The following is a 15764-nucleotide window of genomic DNA, read 5'->3' on the forward strand; positions in this document are numbered from 1 at the left end:
ATTTTTTAATATTGAAATTTTTTTGTGTGTAATGCATGGTCTGTCCTATAGAATGAACCATGTGCACTAGTGAAGAATGTGAATTCTGCTGCTGTTGGGTGAAGTATCCTATATATGTCCTTAGGTCTAGTTGGTTTAGAGTATCAATCAAGTTTTCTATTTCCTTACTGATCTTCTGTCTAGATGTTCTGTCAATTATTGAAAGTGATGTACTGAAGTGTCCTACAATTAAGGTAGAACCCTATATTTCTCCCTTCATATCTGTCAGTATATGCCTCATATATATTTTGGGCTCTGCTGTTAGTTGCATATTTGTGATTGCTATGTCTTCTTGTTGAATTGATCCTTTTATCAGTAGATTGTTACTGTCTTTGTCCCTCATAAGAGTTGTTGACTTAGTCTATTTTATCTGATATTAGTATGGGTATTCCTCTTTTTTTTGGTCACTATATGCATGGTATTTTTTTTCCATCCTTTCACTTTCACCCTACTTGCGTCTTTGAAATTTAAGGTGAGTCTCTTATAAATTGTATATAGTTGGGTCATGCTTTTATACCCATTCTGCCGATCTCTGCCTTTTGACTGGAAAGTTTAATCCATTTGCACTTAAGATAAGTACTGATAATGCACAGATTTCTTCTGCCATTTTTCTGTTTGGTCTTTGTAAATCATATCTTTTTGTCCCTCAATTCTTCCATTAATGTCTACTTACATATTATTTTATTTTTTATAGTGTACCATTTTGAGTCCCTTCTTATTTCTTTCTGTATACATTTTTCAGATACTTTCTTTGTGGTTGCCATGGGGCTTAAATTTAACATCCTAAATATGTAACAATCATATTTGATTTGATACCAACTTAATTTTAATAGTATACACATATACTGTCCCTTTACCCACCTTACATTCACCTTCTTTTTGTAATTCTTTCCAATTATATCATTATACATTGTATATCCAAAACCACACTTTCACCTTTTTTTTTTTAACTAAAATGATGGTTTTTCATGGGAAGCAGAGGTATGGTTACAATTACACAGGCCTACACAAAAAAAAAACCATGTGTGATCAGGAGTTAGAAGGTTGCAAAATAGTGAGGGTAATGCTGGGTACAGGAAGAAAAGCTGTTCCAGAGCCTCTGGAGCCCGGCTAATACAGCCTCTTCCTGCAATCATGTCTGTGCTCACCCCTAGAATCCATCTCGCCAGGGCCAAAGCCATCTCTACCTCCACCACCCCAGCCCCCTTGGAAGCCTCCACGGTCCCCACCATGGCCTCGGTATCTGCCCAGTCATGGTCTCCTCTGCCACCATGATGATCATCTCCATAGTTACCCCCATGGGGCTTCAGGCTTAGGGGCCTTACATTGGTTGCACTCATTCCTCCATGAGAAGTGCCAAAACAGGACACTTCCAGTCCCCAGCTCTTTGCTGTCTTCCACAGCTACCGCCTCCACTGGAGAATCCTCCCTGGCCATGGCCACCAATTGCCACCACCTCCGTAGCCTCCACAGCCTATGGGTCCTCCCCCCCTCAGCCTCCACAACTGTTGCCACCATCCCAAGTTAAGTCTGCTCACTGAGTAGCAAAGGAGACCTTGATAGGATTCCCAGAGAATTCTTTACCATCAAACCAGTCAATGTTGGCTTTAGCAGAAGGTGGGTCATCAAATGAGACTGTTGCTGCTCCCTTCAGTTTGCCTGTTTCTCTGTCTGTGTATAGATTAATCATGAGCTGCCCATTTTCTTATTTGTGTTAATAATACCAATCTGCTTGAAATAATTAGCCACAGACTCAATTGTAACATTTTCACTCAAAGCTTGCACAAAGATGGTAGTGTTGTTTGAATTATACTGTTCGGAGTCATGCCATGATCCTTGGTCCCAAGGGCCACCAAATTTATTGAAGCCACCCTGGTCATTTCCACCTCTGCCTCCATGGCCACCTCCATGACCTCTGGGTTCATAGCCAACACTGCTAGAATTGTAACCACCACTGTGGCCCCAGCTCTGGTCTCCACAGCCCTGCTGACCTCCCTTGTAGCTGCCAACACCACTCTGGCCCTGATTGCCATAACCACCACCACCACCACTCATGGATGACTGATCTTGTCCCTAGTTACCTCCACTGTCCACTCTGCTGCCCCCACTGCTACTATTGTACTGATTCTGCTGTCCATAGCCCCTGAGGAGGATTCTAGGAGCTTTGCTGCTGTCCACAGCTTTGCCGTTGTCCACCATAGCTTGCCCATAATCTCCACTCTGGGGCTGTCCATAACCGCCACTCTGAGAACTGCCACTATCTCTTCCCAAGGTACTGCTGGGAGATATTGCTGGGAGCTGGCTGCTGGCCATAGCCAGGGTAGGAGGACTGATGCCTGTAAAATGTTCGGGAACTCTGGTCACTACCATAGCCACCAGTTGAGTAATATCCCTGGGAAACTGACAGGGTGCCATAGCCACCCATAAGAAGAGCCATAGCTGCTCTGACCATACCTCAAAGTGTCCGCCGACAGGCTGTAACCACTGTGACTCTGCTATCCATAGGGCTGACTGCTCTGCTGGGAGTAGCCCTGCCCAGGCTTGGTGGGATAAGCCCCATAGCTTTGGGTTGCTTGTGGATATAGTCATTTGAGGTCATGTCCACATATGCATGCACAGGCAGACAAGCAAGAAGATTCCAACACTACAGAGCACTGACGCCTTGAGGACTCATGATTTATCATTATTTTTTATGCATTTACATTTTAGAACTTGTAAGGAGTAAAAATTGTGATTACATACCCAAAAGTACATTATATTAGCACTGACAATTATAATTACCACACAGTTAACCTTTATCAAACATCTCTATTTCTGTATGCCACTTCAAACCACTGTCTAATGTCCTTTCCTCTCAGTCTGAAAAATTCCCTTTAGCATCTCTTGTAGGGTAGGTCTAGCGGTGACAAACTCCCTCAGCTTTGTTTGTCTGGGAATGTCTTAATCTCTTCCTCATTTTTGGAAGACAGTGTTGCTGGATAAAGAATTTTGGGTTAGCAATTATTTTCTTTTAGCACTTTAAATATTTCATCTTACTGACTTCTTGCTTCCATGGTTTCTGATGAGAAATCAGCACCTAATCTTATTGGGACTCCCTTATACTTAACATATTGCTTTTCTCCTGCAGCTTTCAAATGTCTCTTATCCTTGGCATTCAACAATTTGACTGCTGTATTTCTGAGCAGGGTTCCCTTTGAGTTTTTCCTGTTTGGGTTCATTGGGATTCTTGAATGTGAATTTTCATGTCTTTAGGTAAACTTGGGAAGTTTTCTGTCATCATTTCTTTGAATATTCCTTCTGCCCCTTTCTCTCTTTCTTCTTCTAGAACTTGCATAATGTATATGTTAGAATGCTTTATGGTGTCCCATATGTCTGTTAGCCTCTGTTCAATGTTTTTCATTCTTTTTTTCTTTCTGCTCCTCAGCCCATATCAGTTGTCTTGTATCAAGTTCACTGATTCTTTCTTCTTCTGGCTCTATTCTGCTGTTGAAACCCTCTCAGGAATTTTTCTTTTCAGTTATTGTGATCTTCAACTCCATTATTTCTGTTTGTTTCCTTTTTTAAATTTCTGTCTCTTTATGGAGATTCTTATATTGTTCATCTATCCCTTCCTAAAATCCTTTAGTTCTTTCTCTGGGCTTTTTGGTTTTTTTAAAAAATCTCCTTGACCATATTAAGGATCATTTTTTAAGAGTCCAATGTTTGGTTTTCATTGATGGTTTCTGGACTTTTATTTTGTTCCTTGGATGGACCATCTTTTCCCTGTTTTGTTATGTTTTTGTTGTTGCTTTTTGTCTTGTATTCTTCTGTTGAACACTGTATATTTTAATATTTTAAAGTCTTAAACCTGGGACTTAGTCTTTGAGCTCTCTGTTCCTTAAATTTTTATCCAGCTAGTGATAGCACAGAGATTTCCTTATGTGTCAGTATCTAACAAAAACAAAAACCAAGGCAAAACAAACCTGATGACCTGCCGAGCCCTGTGTTAGACAGATGAAGGATATTGAGGTGAAGACCCCGTGTGTTCTCTGCACTTGGGAACTTTCAATTTAATAGGGATATGAAAATATAGATGAGCAGCTGCAATGACCTATTCCCCCTGGCTGTAAGGCCCTCAGCAGCCAGACCCCTGGCTGCATTTCTGATTCCCTCGCTCCCTGCCCTCACTAGCCTCTAACTGTGCCCTGCGCTTTCCCACCTGTTCATTGTTACTTATGCATTTTACCCACTCTGGAATGCCCTGCTCCCTTCCCCAGCTGCTCTCCACTCCTGTACCCACTAACTTATCTACCAAAGCCCCTCAATGCTTGGTTTCTATGCTGCATCCTTGATCACCCAACCAGGTAAGATAGCTTCCTCTTTGGAACCCCACAGAGCTGGATGGGTCCATCTCACTCACCTTACCCTTATGTGTGTCCCATGTCCCTGCATCCCCCTACCCCATCCCACTATAATCTATCACAAGAATAGTGTCTCACTCATCTTCAGGCTTTGCACTTCCTATGTGCTCCATTTATACTCATCAAACTGAGAAGTGCAAAGCAGACTGCAGTGTTAGGTACATCTAGGAAGAAGCGGTACCTCAGGTGTCTTCTGGGAGGAAGTGACTATTAGCCCACGCCAAGCAGCCAATCCAATAACAAGGGGTAGACCAAGGACACACAGAGATGCCCTTATTTCCGCTTCCTTTTGCTTTGCTTCTCTTTTCCGCCGACTCCTCTCTAACGTTATTCCTCTTCCCTTCTCCCCTCCCCTTCCTTCACCCCCAACTCTTACTCTCTGCTCCTCTCCCCCATCCGTCCACATGGCCGCCTCCCCCAGCTCTCCTCGGCGCTGCTGTTCGACGCCGTCTACGCGGTGGTGACTGCAGTGCAGGAGCTGAACCGGAGCCAGGAGATCGGCGTGAAGCCCCTGTCCTGCGGCTCGGCCCAGATCTGGCAGCACGGGACCAGCCTCATGAACTACCTGCGCATGGTGAGGGTGACCAGGGCGCACGGGGCCATGCTCGCGAGTGAGGGGGGGCTGGCGGTCCAAGGACCGCGGCGTATCATAGCCCCAGATAAAACAGCTGTCTGTGGGGACCCCAGTTCAGTGGAGCGTGGGCCACATATGTTCCCTGACGCCTAAAAACCACTGTGAATAACCGGCAAGTTTGTTCACCAGGCGATGGCCCTGGGATCTTAGACTGTTAGGAGGCCCCTAAATTCTAGGCTCAGCATCTGACTCTTCTGTTCAGAGGTGGTTCCACACAGCTCAGCATAGGACAGCTTGGGAAAGGCAGGGACACTGGAGACTGACCCCACACAGAGCTTGCAGGCTCAGAGCTTCCCGCACGGTGGGCTTTTCCCAGTGTTCTCCTCCCACGTGATGCCTGCTCTGGTGCAATGGGCCTGCATCCGTAACCCACAGAGAAGACATCTCCTGTCTGAGAAGCATGGTCCAGAGTCTGTTTCATATTTATAGTTAGGTGTGGGGTCATCCTGACTTCTTGCAGACCTAGGGGTGGGTGGGCAGCTGCCCAAAGAGGAGAAATGCTTTTGGTAGCCAAGGGCCTAGAGCACGGGCCCAGGGGAATCGGAGCTCAAGCTCAATCGTGACATTGTGCTGGTTTATAGAGCAGGTGTGGGGTCGCTGGGTGCATGGGCATCCTCCTCCTCCAGCCCCGGCCAACTCTGTGCTGGCTCCAGGGACATCCTGTTTGTGGCCTCCAGGTGCTGTGGCTGGGAGGTGGGCAGGAGAGTGGCTCTCCATGGCTTCCCCTCTCTTGAGCTTAAATAGCACGTGTGGGAGGCCTGCTTGGGGCCAAGTGGAAGTGGACCCTGTTTGGTGCTGTAACTCACTCTCTCTTGGACAGGTAGAATTGGAAGGTCTCACCGGCCACATTGAATTCAACAGCAAAGGCCAGAGGTCCAACTACGCCCTGAAAATCTTACAGTTCACGAGGAATGGCTTTCGGCAGGTAAGGCCCAGATGACAGATCCCTCCTCTTTGTTCCTTCCTCTGTCCCCAGCCCACTGTTCGGCTCCTTGGTGCTCAGGATGACCCCCTGGCCTCTGCTGGTCCCCAGAGCATCCTGTGCAAGGCTTCTGGCCTGCACCAGCCTCCTTTGACTGCTTCCAGGATCAGCCAGTATGGGTCAGGGAACTGCCTGCCCAGCAGGACAGCAAAGGAGAGACCTATGCTTTGTGGAGGAGACGGTGGAGAGGGCTGCCGTGTAAGCAAGGCATTCCCAGGCCTTCTCCACAATTTTGCATTATTCTACCCTGAATCTTGCCCTGACTCCCGAACTGGTGTTGGACTCCATGGAGCCTACTGGTAAGGCACAGATTTGATCCCTATGGGCTGAAGGATTCCTCCAGCATTGGGATGGGCTGCCTCTTCTTCTGGGTCAGCTCTGCTCTGATCGATGCACAGTTCCCCCCCGCCCCCCCACTCCACGCCCATCACACCCTCCCCTATTGTCTGCAGCCTGTCTACGCCCTGTCATCTCGGGAGGCTTTGTCCTTCAGAGCTCCTTTCAGCATCTTACTCCCTTTCTCATTCTCCTCCATTAACCTTCTTTTTCTCCTTTTCTCTGATTCTCTTACATTGGAGGCTACGAGGATTCTGACAGTCAGCCCAATCATTTCTCTGAAGGTCTGTCCACCCTCCCGATCACCCAAATAATCAGCTCCCTATTCTTAATCTAGCCCTTCTCCAACCTCAGAAGAGACTAAAAAGTAGGAAACGAGGCACAAATTGCAGCAGAAAGCAGTCATATTGAAGAGTTTCCTGACTATTAGGGTGGCTGAACAAGGGAGCATATTACTGAAGGAGCTGTAGAATCTACTTTCCAGGACATTCTTAAGAGTCATCATCATCATCTTCATGATCATCGTCATTGTAGCAGCTTTCATTTAAGTACGTACCATGGGCCGTATACCGTGGGTTAAGTGCATGACATGTATTTACTCATTTAACCCTACTGCATAGGTACTTTTTGTTCATTTCCATTTTACAAATGAGGAAACAGGCTCAGGGAAATTAACTGGAACAATTAATAATGACAGAGCTGTGTCTTGAACCCAAATATGTCAAACTCTAAAGCCCAAGTGCTTAGCCATTAAGAAAATTTATGCATCAGAGTCACCTTGGTAATCTGTGAAATATGAAGATTTTTAGGCTCCACCCCAGAAGAGTCTGAGTAGTTGGCCAACGGTGAGGCCCAGGAACCAATGCCTCCATCAGACACCCAAGGAGACTCCAGTAACCCTGTGCAGTGTGGCGGAGGCCCCACCACGCCTGCCTCCTGCCCCTTGGTCCCCAGGATGACCACCTGGTCAGGTGCAGGACCAGTGGCATTCTTTCTAGGAAGACAGTGATTATGTTGCGCTGTTAGACAGGGCCACCCTTCTTGGAAGACAGCAAGGTAAAAGGAAAGAGTCCCAAAAGGTGTTAGGTAGGCAGCCAGAGACTATAGGACGGAGTCTGACAAACAGTTCATAGACTGAGCACATGCTATGTGTATGTGCTGAGCCTGGGGGAAACCACGCTGGGAAAGGGCCAGGTCCTGCACAACGAGAGCTCCCCGTCTGGCGACAACTAAAGAGCAAGCTGGGCTTATTAAACTCAAACCGTGCCCTCCGACTCCGCGTTCCCTGAGCAAGTGGAGCTGCCAGGCTTTAGGGCCTTGCCAGGCAGGCTTGCCCACAGCTCCAACACGCTTGGTGGATGTGAGTTGAAGGACAGCCATTCATCCTTCCACGAAACGGTCGTTGAGTGGTGACTGTGTGCCAGGCTCTCTTCCAGGCAGCGGGGAGCCACAGGTTAAGAAATATAGTCAATGCCAGCTTTCGTGGCAATGTATTCTGGTAGGGGGCAGGCCCCAGGCAAAGAAATGCCTCGATAACATAACGGCAGTAGCTATAAGGGCTGTGAAGGAAAATAAAACAGGGTAAGGAAAGAGAAAGTGTGTGAAGGATAATAATTAAGAGAACCCAGGTCTCATGCGAGCCCCAGGCCCCTTCCAGAGAACTTCAGCCCTCTCTCTCTCTGAGTGCTCCCCAGAAAGAGCCCATTCCCAGTACCCCTTCCTTCAAGCAGCACCTGCGGTGGCTGAGTTGGCCAGTGGGCCTGATCCTGCCCTTCACTTGGACCCTTTAGGCCCAAAGGACCTCTTCACCCTTACTCTGCTTCTCCAGCAGCCGCCACTCAGGCTGACTCGGGGTCCTCTGGCCTCGGCCCCCACCCCCACAAGGGAGTCTGCTCTGGGGCTTCCTGAAGAGCTGGAGCGGGCTGCTCCTTCATCAGCAGCCAATGTTTTTGCCCTAGGGCAGAGCTTCTCATGTGTAAGTCTACACAAGAATGGCCAGTGGCTCTTGTTTTAAATGTAGATTCCCAGGCCCCACAGCTGTAAATTCTGATTCAGTAAATCAGCATATTTTTAGCCAGTACCCAAATAGTTGGTAACACAGGTGGTCCAACAACCCCCCTTTGAGAAAACCTGCCCTAGAAGACGGTCAGTGAACTGCAGCCTGTATGCACAGAATTTCTTCTTGACTTCCCCCCATCTTTTTGAGCTAATGTTGAATGGAATCTGCTACAGAAGTGACCAGAAGTGCTGGTGCATTTGACCTTCAGGGACTCACACTCCTGATTGGACTTATAAAGCGGATTGTAACAATCCCCTTTATTGCCTGTATGTCCTCAACAAATCTGGGTTCAGTCCGCTGCTTTCTTGTCTGGTTCAGGGTCCGTGAATACCAAGTGAAAACTGCAAAATTTATCATGGGCACAGATGTAGCTTCACGGCCCTGGTCCCCAGGTCCCATTCCAATCACCAGCCCAATCTTCGCCTCTTGACAGGTGTCCTTCCCCTGCTTATTACAGGATGAAGAAATAGTTTGGGAAGCGATAATTAATTGGGCTTCTCTTCCAGGGGGGAGGAATGTCAAAGTCTGTTCTAATATTCTCCCAATTCTGTCCAAGGTGATGCTGGCAGGGGAGGGGACCATGACAAGAAGCAAAGAAATAGCATCTCTTGAGTACCTGCCACAGACTAGACACCACATGGGCACTGCACAAATCACTTCCATCTTGAGGACAGTCCTGCAAGGCAGACAAATTCCCATCTCACACCTGGTGAAACTGAAGCTCAGGGAGGGTGTAAAAGTTGGCCCAAGTCTCACTATTAGCCAGGACTTTAGACAGAGCTGTGTCCACACTCAGGGTTGTCTAACTCATGCCCTTAGGTCTCCCACTGTTGTCTTTTCCTCCCTTCCCTGGAAAACCCTAAGCCCCAAATCAAAAAACTTCACCCAGGCCTGTTGCTTTGCTGCCACCTGCTGCAGATCAGGCCGGCTCCTGGTTTCGAATGACCTTCTGGGTTGGGCCTTCTTCGGTAATGGTGTCTACGCGTTTTGATTTGGTTTTGTTCTTTCCCTTCCTGTCTGGGGAAGTGACTATTAAGAGCTGGGTTTGATTATTTAGAAAGCACCATGCAGAGACCCAGTGTGTTGTAATTGGTAAAACGTCTGAACCAAATGCCACATTCCCTGCCAGTGGCTGATTAAGGGATTATTACCGTTTGTAAAGTAGTCTTTCAGAATTCAGGGCTATTTTTTACCACTAAAAAAATTACTATTTTGACTCTGTTTGGAGAGGGTTTTCCTTCTTGGGACTCTGGCATTTCCCAGTGGAGCCTGTTTAGGGAAAACTGCTTCCTATGGTGCCCTGTAAGTGACACTTTGGAATCTGGGCCATCTCTTGATTATTTATTTATGAGCGGAGAAGTCAACAGTATTGCTTTCAGGTTTTCTAGCTCATTCGTTCAGGTAGTCCTAATATTAGATCTTCCTTTTCCATCCCCTTTTCTCCCTTCTCATCCCCCAGAAGATGCCTTGGGTAGCACTGGAATAGTATAGTTCCCCTTTCCATACTTGGACATTAGAAATCCCACTAGAAAAGGCAAGGGAAAAAAGCTCAGCATTAGAGGGCTCTTAATTTCCTTCATTTAACTTGGTCTAAAGATCAGAGATTCTGAGCAGCCCCCTGTGACTTCGTTAGGGCAGTAATAGGACGAGCACACCTTTCATCTGAGCATCGGAAATAGCTTAACAGGCTCTAATTAAGCCGTCGGGAGAAGAAGGGCTGAGGCCCTGGGTTTGATTTGGCTCACCGTATGCCATGGTGGGAGGACCTTGGTTTTCTTCCTCTGAGCAGCGAAGATGGCAACCCCACAACACTTGACCTGGCAGAAGCCAAAGGATTGTTAAGAATTGAGTTCGGTTCTAGCAGTCTTCAAAGTCCATGTTCTTTCCACTATGCAGCATGGCCCTAGAACATGTTGGAAGAGCCTCTAGTCTAATCATCAACCCAAAGCGAGAGTATTCTCCACCGTGTCCCTAAGAGAGACAGCCATCCAAGCGCTCCCTAAGCATGTCCTGGGCTAGGGAATTCACCACCTCCCAAGGGAACACATTCCAAATTCTTCCAAATATTGGGTCAAAACCCGCTGCCTAAATCTGCCCTATGGAAAAATCCATGATAAACCTGCCTCCCCTTTCTTACTAACTCTGCAAATATTGGAAAATAGTGTCATTTCACATCATTTATAAATTCATTCATTCATTCCTGAATTTAGCATGAATTTTTGGACACCTGCTCCAGGTCAAGGGCTGGCAATGCAGAGGTAGGTAAGTCATAGTCCCTTTAAGAGCCCACAGTCTTTTGGACAAGGCAAAAATGGCAGACAACAGTGACCGTACAGTGCACACGTTAGACTCTTCTTACTATTTCCTTCTCCAAGCAGGGGCCCATAGCTGTTTCCAATGTGATGTGGCTGCCAATTCACTCATCATGAATGCTTTTTTGTTTCTAGATGCCTATTAAAAAAACCAGTAGACCCCAAGTGAGAATCACATGGGAGAGGGCAGGGGCCTGAATAGCAGAGCTGAGAGGTCTGTGGGACGATTACTTTCTTCAATCTGAACACAAAATTTCTGTTCACCACATTAGCTTTCTTACTGAAATTAGTTTTCCAATTTTTTATTCACTCTGAACTCTGGGCTTTGGGGTCAATAATTACTTTATTTGCCTCTCCCCTCCTAAATACACAGAGTAATTTCTTTTCATAAGCAGTTTTCTTGAGATATATTCACACTCCATACAATCCTTCCAAAGTTATAATCAGTGGCTGTCAATATAATCAGAGATGGGCATTCATCATCACAATTTTTTTTAAATGGTTCTGGGGCCGGGAAATGAACCCCAGACCTTGTATGTGGGAAGCTAGTGCTCAACCACTGAGTCATATTGGCTCCCCTGAGTCGTTTGTTGTTGTTTTATTTTATTTTTTTCTCCCCTCCCTCATTGTTTTGCACTTGCTGTGTCTGTTTGTCACCAGGAACTGAACCCAGGAACTCTGATGTGGAAGGGAGGCACCTAATTGCTTGAGACACCCCTGTTCCCTGCTTTGTTGTGTCTCTCATTATGTTTTTCTTCTTGTGTCTCTTGTTGCATCAGCTTGCCACGCCTGCCTGTCATGCCACTTTCTTGCTCATCTTCTTTAGGAGGCACTGGGAACTTCTGCTCCCTGCTTTGTTGTGTTTCTCATTATGTTTTTCTTCTTGTGTCTCTTGTTGCATCATCTTCTTGAGTCAACTTACCATGCCTGCTCATCACACCAGCTCGCTGTCTTCTTTAGCAGGCATTGGGAATCGAACCACGGATCTCCCACGTGGTAGGCAGGAGCTCAACCACTTGAGCCATATCCACCCCCTGAGTCATTTTGGGTTCTTTTTCTGTTTACTTGCTGTTTGTTTTTACGAGTCACTGGGGACCAAACCCAGGACCCCCCATGTGGGAAACAGGTGCTCAACTGCTTGAGCCACATCTGTTCCCCATACTAGAGTCAATTTTAGATCACTTTCATTTCTCCAAAAAGAAAGACCCCATATCCCTTCCCCCATCCCCCATTGTTGACAGTTAGCATTGGTGTGGTACCTTTGTTACAATTGATGAAAAAATATTAAAACATTACTGTCCGTAGCTTCCATTAGGTGTATTTTTTCCCATATACCACTCTTTTATAACACCTTGTAGTAGAGAAGTACATTTGTTATATTCATGAAAGAACATTCTTTTATTTTTACTATTTACCACAATCATTGTCCATAACACATTCACTGTGTTATACAGTCCCATTTTTTATTTTCTAGTTTTCCTTCTATTAACATACATGAACCTAAATTTCCCCTTTCAACCACATTCACATACAAGTCAGCACTGTTAATTATACTCACTGTAAGGTAAGTATACATTTACAATCAAGCTACGTAGAAACTGTGTACAAATTAAGCATCAGCTCCCCATTCTCTACCCTTACTCTATCTCCTGGGAACCTATATTCTAAATTCTATATCTATGAGTTTAATTACTAGAATTGATTCATATCAGTGAGATCATACTCTATTTGTCCTCTTGTGTCTGGCTTATTTCACTTAACATAATGTCCTCAAGGTACATCCATGTTGTTGCGTGAATCAGAACTTCATTCCCTTTTACAGCTGAATAATATTCCATTTTATGTATCTACCACATTTTGTTTATCCATCTTTTGGCAATTGTGAATAATGCCACTGTGAAAGTTGGTGTGCAAAATGTCTGTTCATGCCCCGGCTTTTCAGTTCTTTTGAGTAGATACCTAGTAGCAGCATTTTAAGGTCACCCGGTAATTCTATACATAGCTTTCTGAGGAACTGCCAAACTGTCTTCCACAGCGGCCACACTATTTACATTCCCACCAGCAGTGAAGCAGTGTTCCTAGTTCTCTGCACCCTCTCCAAATTTGCAGCTTCCTGCGGTTTTTTTTTAATAGTGGCCATTCTAGGAGGTTGTGATTTGCATGTCCCTAATAGCTAGTGATGTTGAGCATCTTTTCATGTGATTTTCAGCCAATTGTATTTCCTATTTGGAAAAATGTCTATTCAAGTCTTTTGACCATTTTTGTTTGTTTGTTTGTTTTTGTTTTTAGGAGGCCCTGGAAACCAAACCTAGGACCTCCCATGTGAAAGAAGGTGCTCAACGCTTGAGCCTCATCCACTCCCTTTTGCCCATTTTTTGGTAGGGTGGTTCATCTTTTTATTGTCGAGTGGTAGGATTTATTTATATATTCTAGATAGTAAACCCTTATCAGATATGTGGTTTCCAAATATTTTCTCCCATTGAGTTGACTGCCTTTTCACTTTCTCAACAGTCCTTTGAAGCAGAAAAGTTTTCAGTTTTGAGGAGATCCCATTTACCTATTTTTTCTTTCATTCTTTGTGCTTTGAGTATAAAGTCTAAGAAACCATTGCCTACCACAAGATCTTAAAGATGCTTCCCTTCATTTTCTTCTAGGAGTTTTATTATCCTGGCGCTGATATTTAGGTCTTTGATCCATTTGAGTTAATTTTTGTATATGGTGGGAATAGGGGTCCTCTTTCATTCTCTTGGATGTGGATATCCAGTCCTTCTAGCAACATTTGTTGAAGAGACTATTCTGTCCCAGTTGAGTGCACTTGGTAACCTTGTCAAAAAGCGATTGACCATAGATGTGAGGGTCTATTTCTGAACTCTCAGTTCAATTCCATTGGTCTATATATCTATCTTTCTGCTAGTACCATGCTGTTTTGACCACTGTAGTTTTGTAATATGCTTTAAAGCCAGGACATGTGAGTCCTCCATCTTCTTCTTTTTCAAGATAATTTTGGCTACTCAGGGCCCTTTACCTTTCCAAATAAATTTTAAAATCAAGTTTATTGAAACATATTCATAAACCATACAATATATCCAAACTGTACAATTAGTGACATTTGGTATAATCCCAGAGTTGTGCATTCATCACTTGAATCAATATGGGAGTGTTTTCATTACTCTAGAAATAATAATAATAAACAAAAACAACAACAAACTCTACCCCTTAGAAGTCACTTCTCAATCTCCTATCCTGCCCCTGGTATACATAACTGCTAATCTATTTGTCTATTTGTATTTATATTTTGTATATGTGGAGTCAAACTCTATGTATTACCTTTTGGCTAGTTTCTTTCACTTGCATATTTCCATTTTTTAACCATTGATGGAGGACTATATTACTCTATTCTACTGTCCATAGTTTGCTTTGGTTGTATTTTTGTCCAAATATCACCCTGATATTGACATCTTGTAACATTAACAGATGTTTTTTTCTGTTTCAGAGAAAACCATTCTTACATATGTACTATTAACCATACTCAATTTTTGCATGAGAGTCTGCTATGCTGTCTAGTCCCATGTTTCATTTTGTAGCTTTCCTTCTAGTGATATACAGAACCTTGGTCTTTCCCTTTCAACCACTGTCATAATCATATATTAGTGCTGCTAATTACAAACACTATGATGTGCTTTCACAATTTCTATTCATTTCCAGAAATTTATAAATACCCTTTTTACCAATTCTGCCCAGATTAAACCTCAGCTTTCCATTGTCAAACCTCATTCTATTTTCCAGTGACCTATATTCTAGTTATTGACTCCATGAGTTTATTCATTATATTTAGTTCATAATAGTGAGATCATATAATATTTGTCCTTTTGTGTCTGGCTTGATTCACGCAACATAATGTCCTCTACATTCATCCATGTTGTCCTATGCTTCATGACTTCATTTCTTCTTGTAGCTAAATAATAGTTCACTGTATGTATATACCACAATTTGTTTATTCCTTCGTTGGCTGATGGATACCTGGGCTGTCTCCATCTTTTGGCAATTGTGAATAATGCCGCTATGAAAATTGGTTTGCAGTTCATGTCACTGCTCTCAGTTTCTTCTGGGTATATACCTAGTAGTGGTATTGCTGGGTCACATGGCAGATCTATATTTAACTTCCTTTGGTACCGCCAAATCCAAATAAATTTGATAATTGGCTTTTCCGTTTCTATAAAAAAGGCTGTTGGAATTTTTATTGGGATTGTGTTGAATCTGTAAATCAATGTGGGTAGAATTGACATCTTAATAACATTCAGTCTTCCAATCCATGAACAAAGAATGTCCTTCCATTTAGTTAGTTCTTCTTTGACTTTTTAAAGCAATATTTTGTAGTTTCCTTTGTACAGGTCCTTTATACCTTTGGTTAAATTTATTCCTAGATATTTGATTCTTTTAGGCGCTATTGTAAATGGATTTTTTTTTCTTGATATAACACGTAGGGTCATTTTCACATGAACTTTTCACAGAAACCAAAGCTGAGCTACCCTTTGCCTGGGCAACTGGTTCATTTAAGTCTGTGTTCCTATGGAGATGGAGAGATTGGCAGAGCTGGCCCAGGATGGGCGAGTCTGAGGCTTTGTGAGCTCATAGCCATAGTTTGTTTTCCAATGCTGATAGAAAGTCCACTTCAAGAGGATGGCTTTCCAGAATAATTTGAACATAGTTCTAACCAGCGGTGGGAGGGTGGATGAAATGGTTTTTCTGTATCACCCTCACAAGCTCGAAAACTTGGAGGAGGCCCCTTTAGAAGGTTCAGAGAATTCTCTCTACCTTCTTCTCACTCGTGCAGGTCCCCGCCAGTTGTAGGGAGGAGAGGCTGCTCTAATCTCCTCCCCTGCAATTTTCCCTGATAGAAGCCCGTGTGGAGTAGGCAAGTGTGCCTCCTTTCTGGAAAAGTCTGGAACCCTCCAGACTGTGTTCAGAGTGTAGGGCTCGTTTGGCAGCACCCCGAGTAGTG

The 15764-nt window shown here is 44.4% G+C and overlaps 1 protein-coding gene and 1 pseudogene across 2 annotated transcripts in view; one reads left to right on the forward strand and one right to left on the reverse strand.

The window, feature by feature from the left end:
• Positions 1-15764, forward strand: part of GRIK4 (glutamate ionotropic receptor kainate type subunit 4) — a 453432-nt gene that overhangs the window by 336815 nt on the left and 100853 nt on the right. For both annotated transcript variants that reach the window (XM_058289034.1, XM_058289035.2), the window contains 2 exons: positions 4861-5013; positions 5894-5998. In XM_058289034.1, coding sequence (XP_058145017.1) covers positions 4861-5013; positions 5894-5998 — 258 coding nt within the window. The remainder of the gene's footprint in view (positions 1-4860; positions 5014-5893; positions 5999-15764) is intronic.
• Positions 1150-2638, reverse strand: LOC105746219 (RNA-binding protein FUS pseudogene; annotated as a pseudogene).

The sequence above is a fragment of the Dasypus novemcinctus genome, chromosome 27 (genome assembly GCF_030445035.2).
Source record: "Dasypus novemcinctus isolate mDasNov1 chromosome 27, mDasNov1.1.hap2, whole genome shotgun sequence".
Lineage (NCBI taxonomy): Eukaryota > Metazoa > Chordata > Mammalia > Cingulata > Dasypodidae > Dasypus > Dasypus novemcinctus.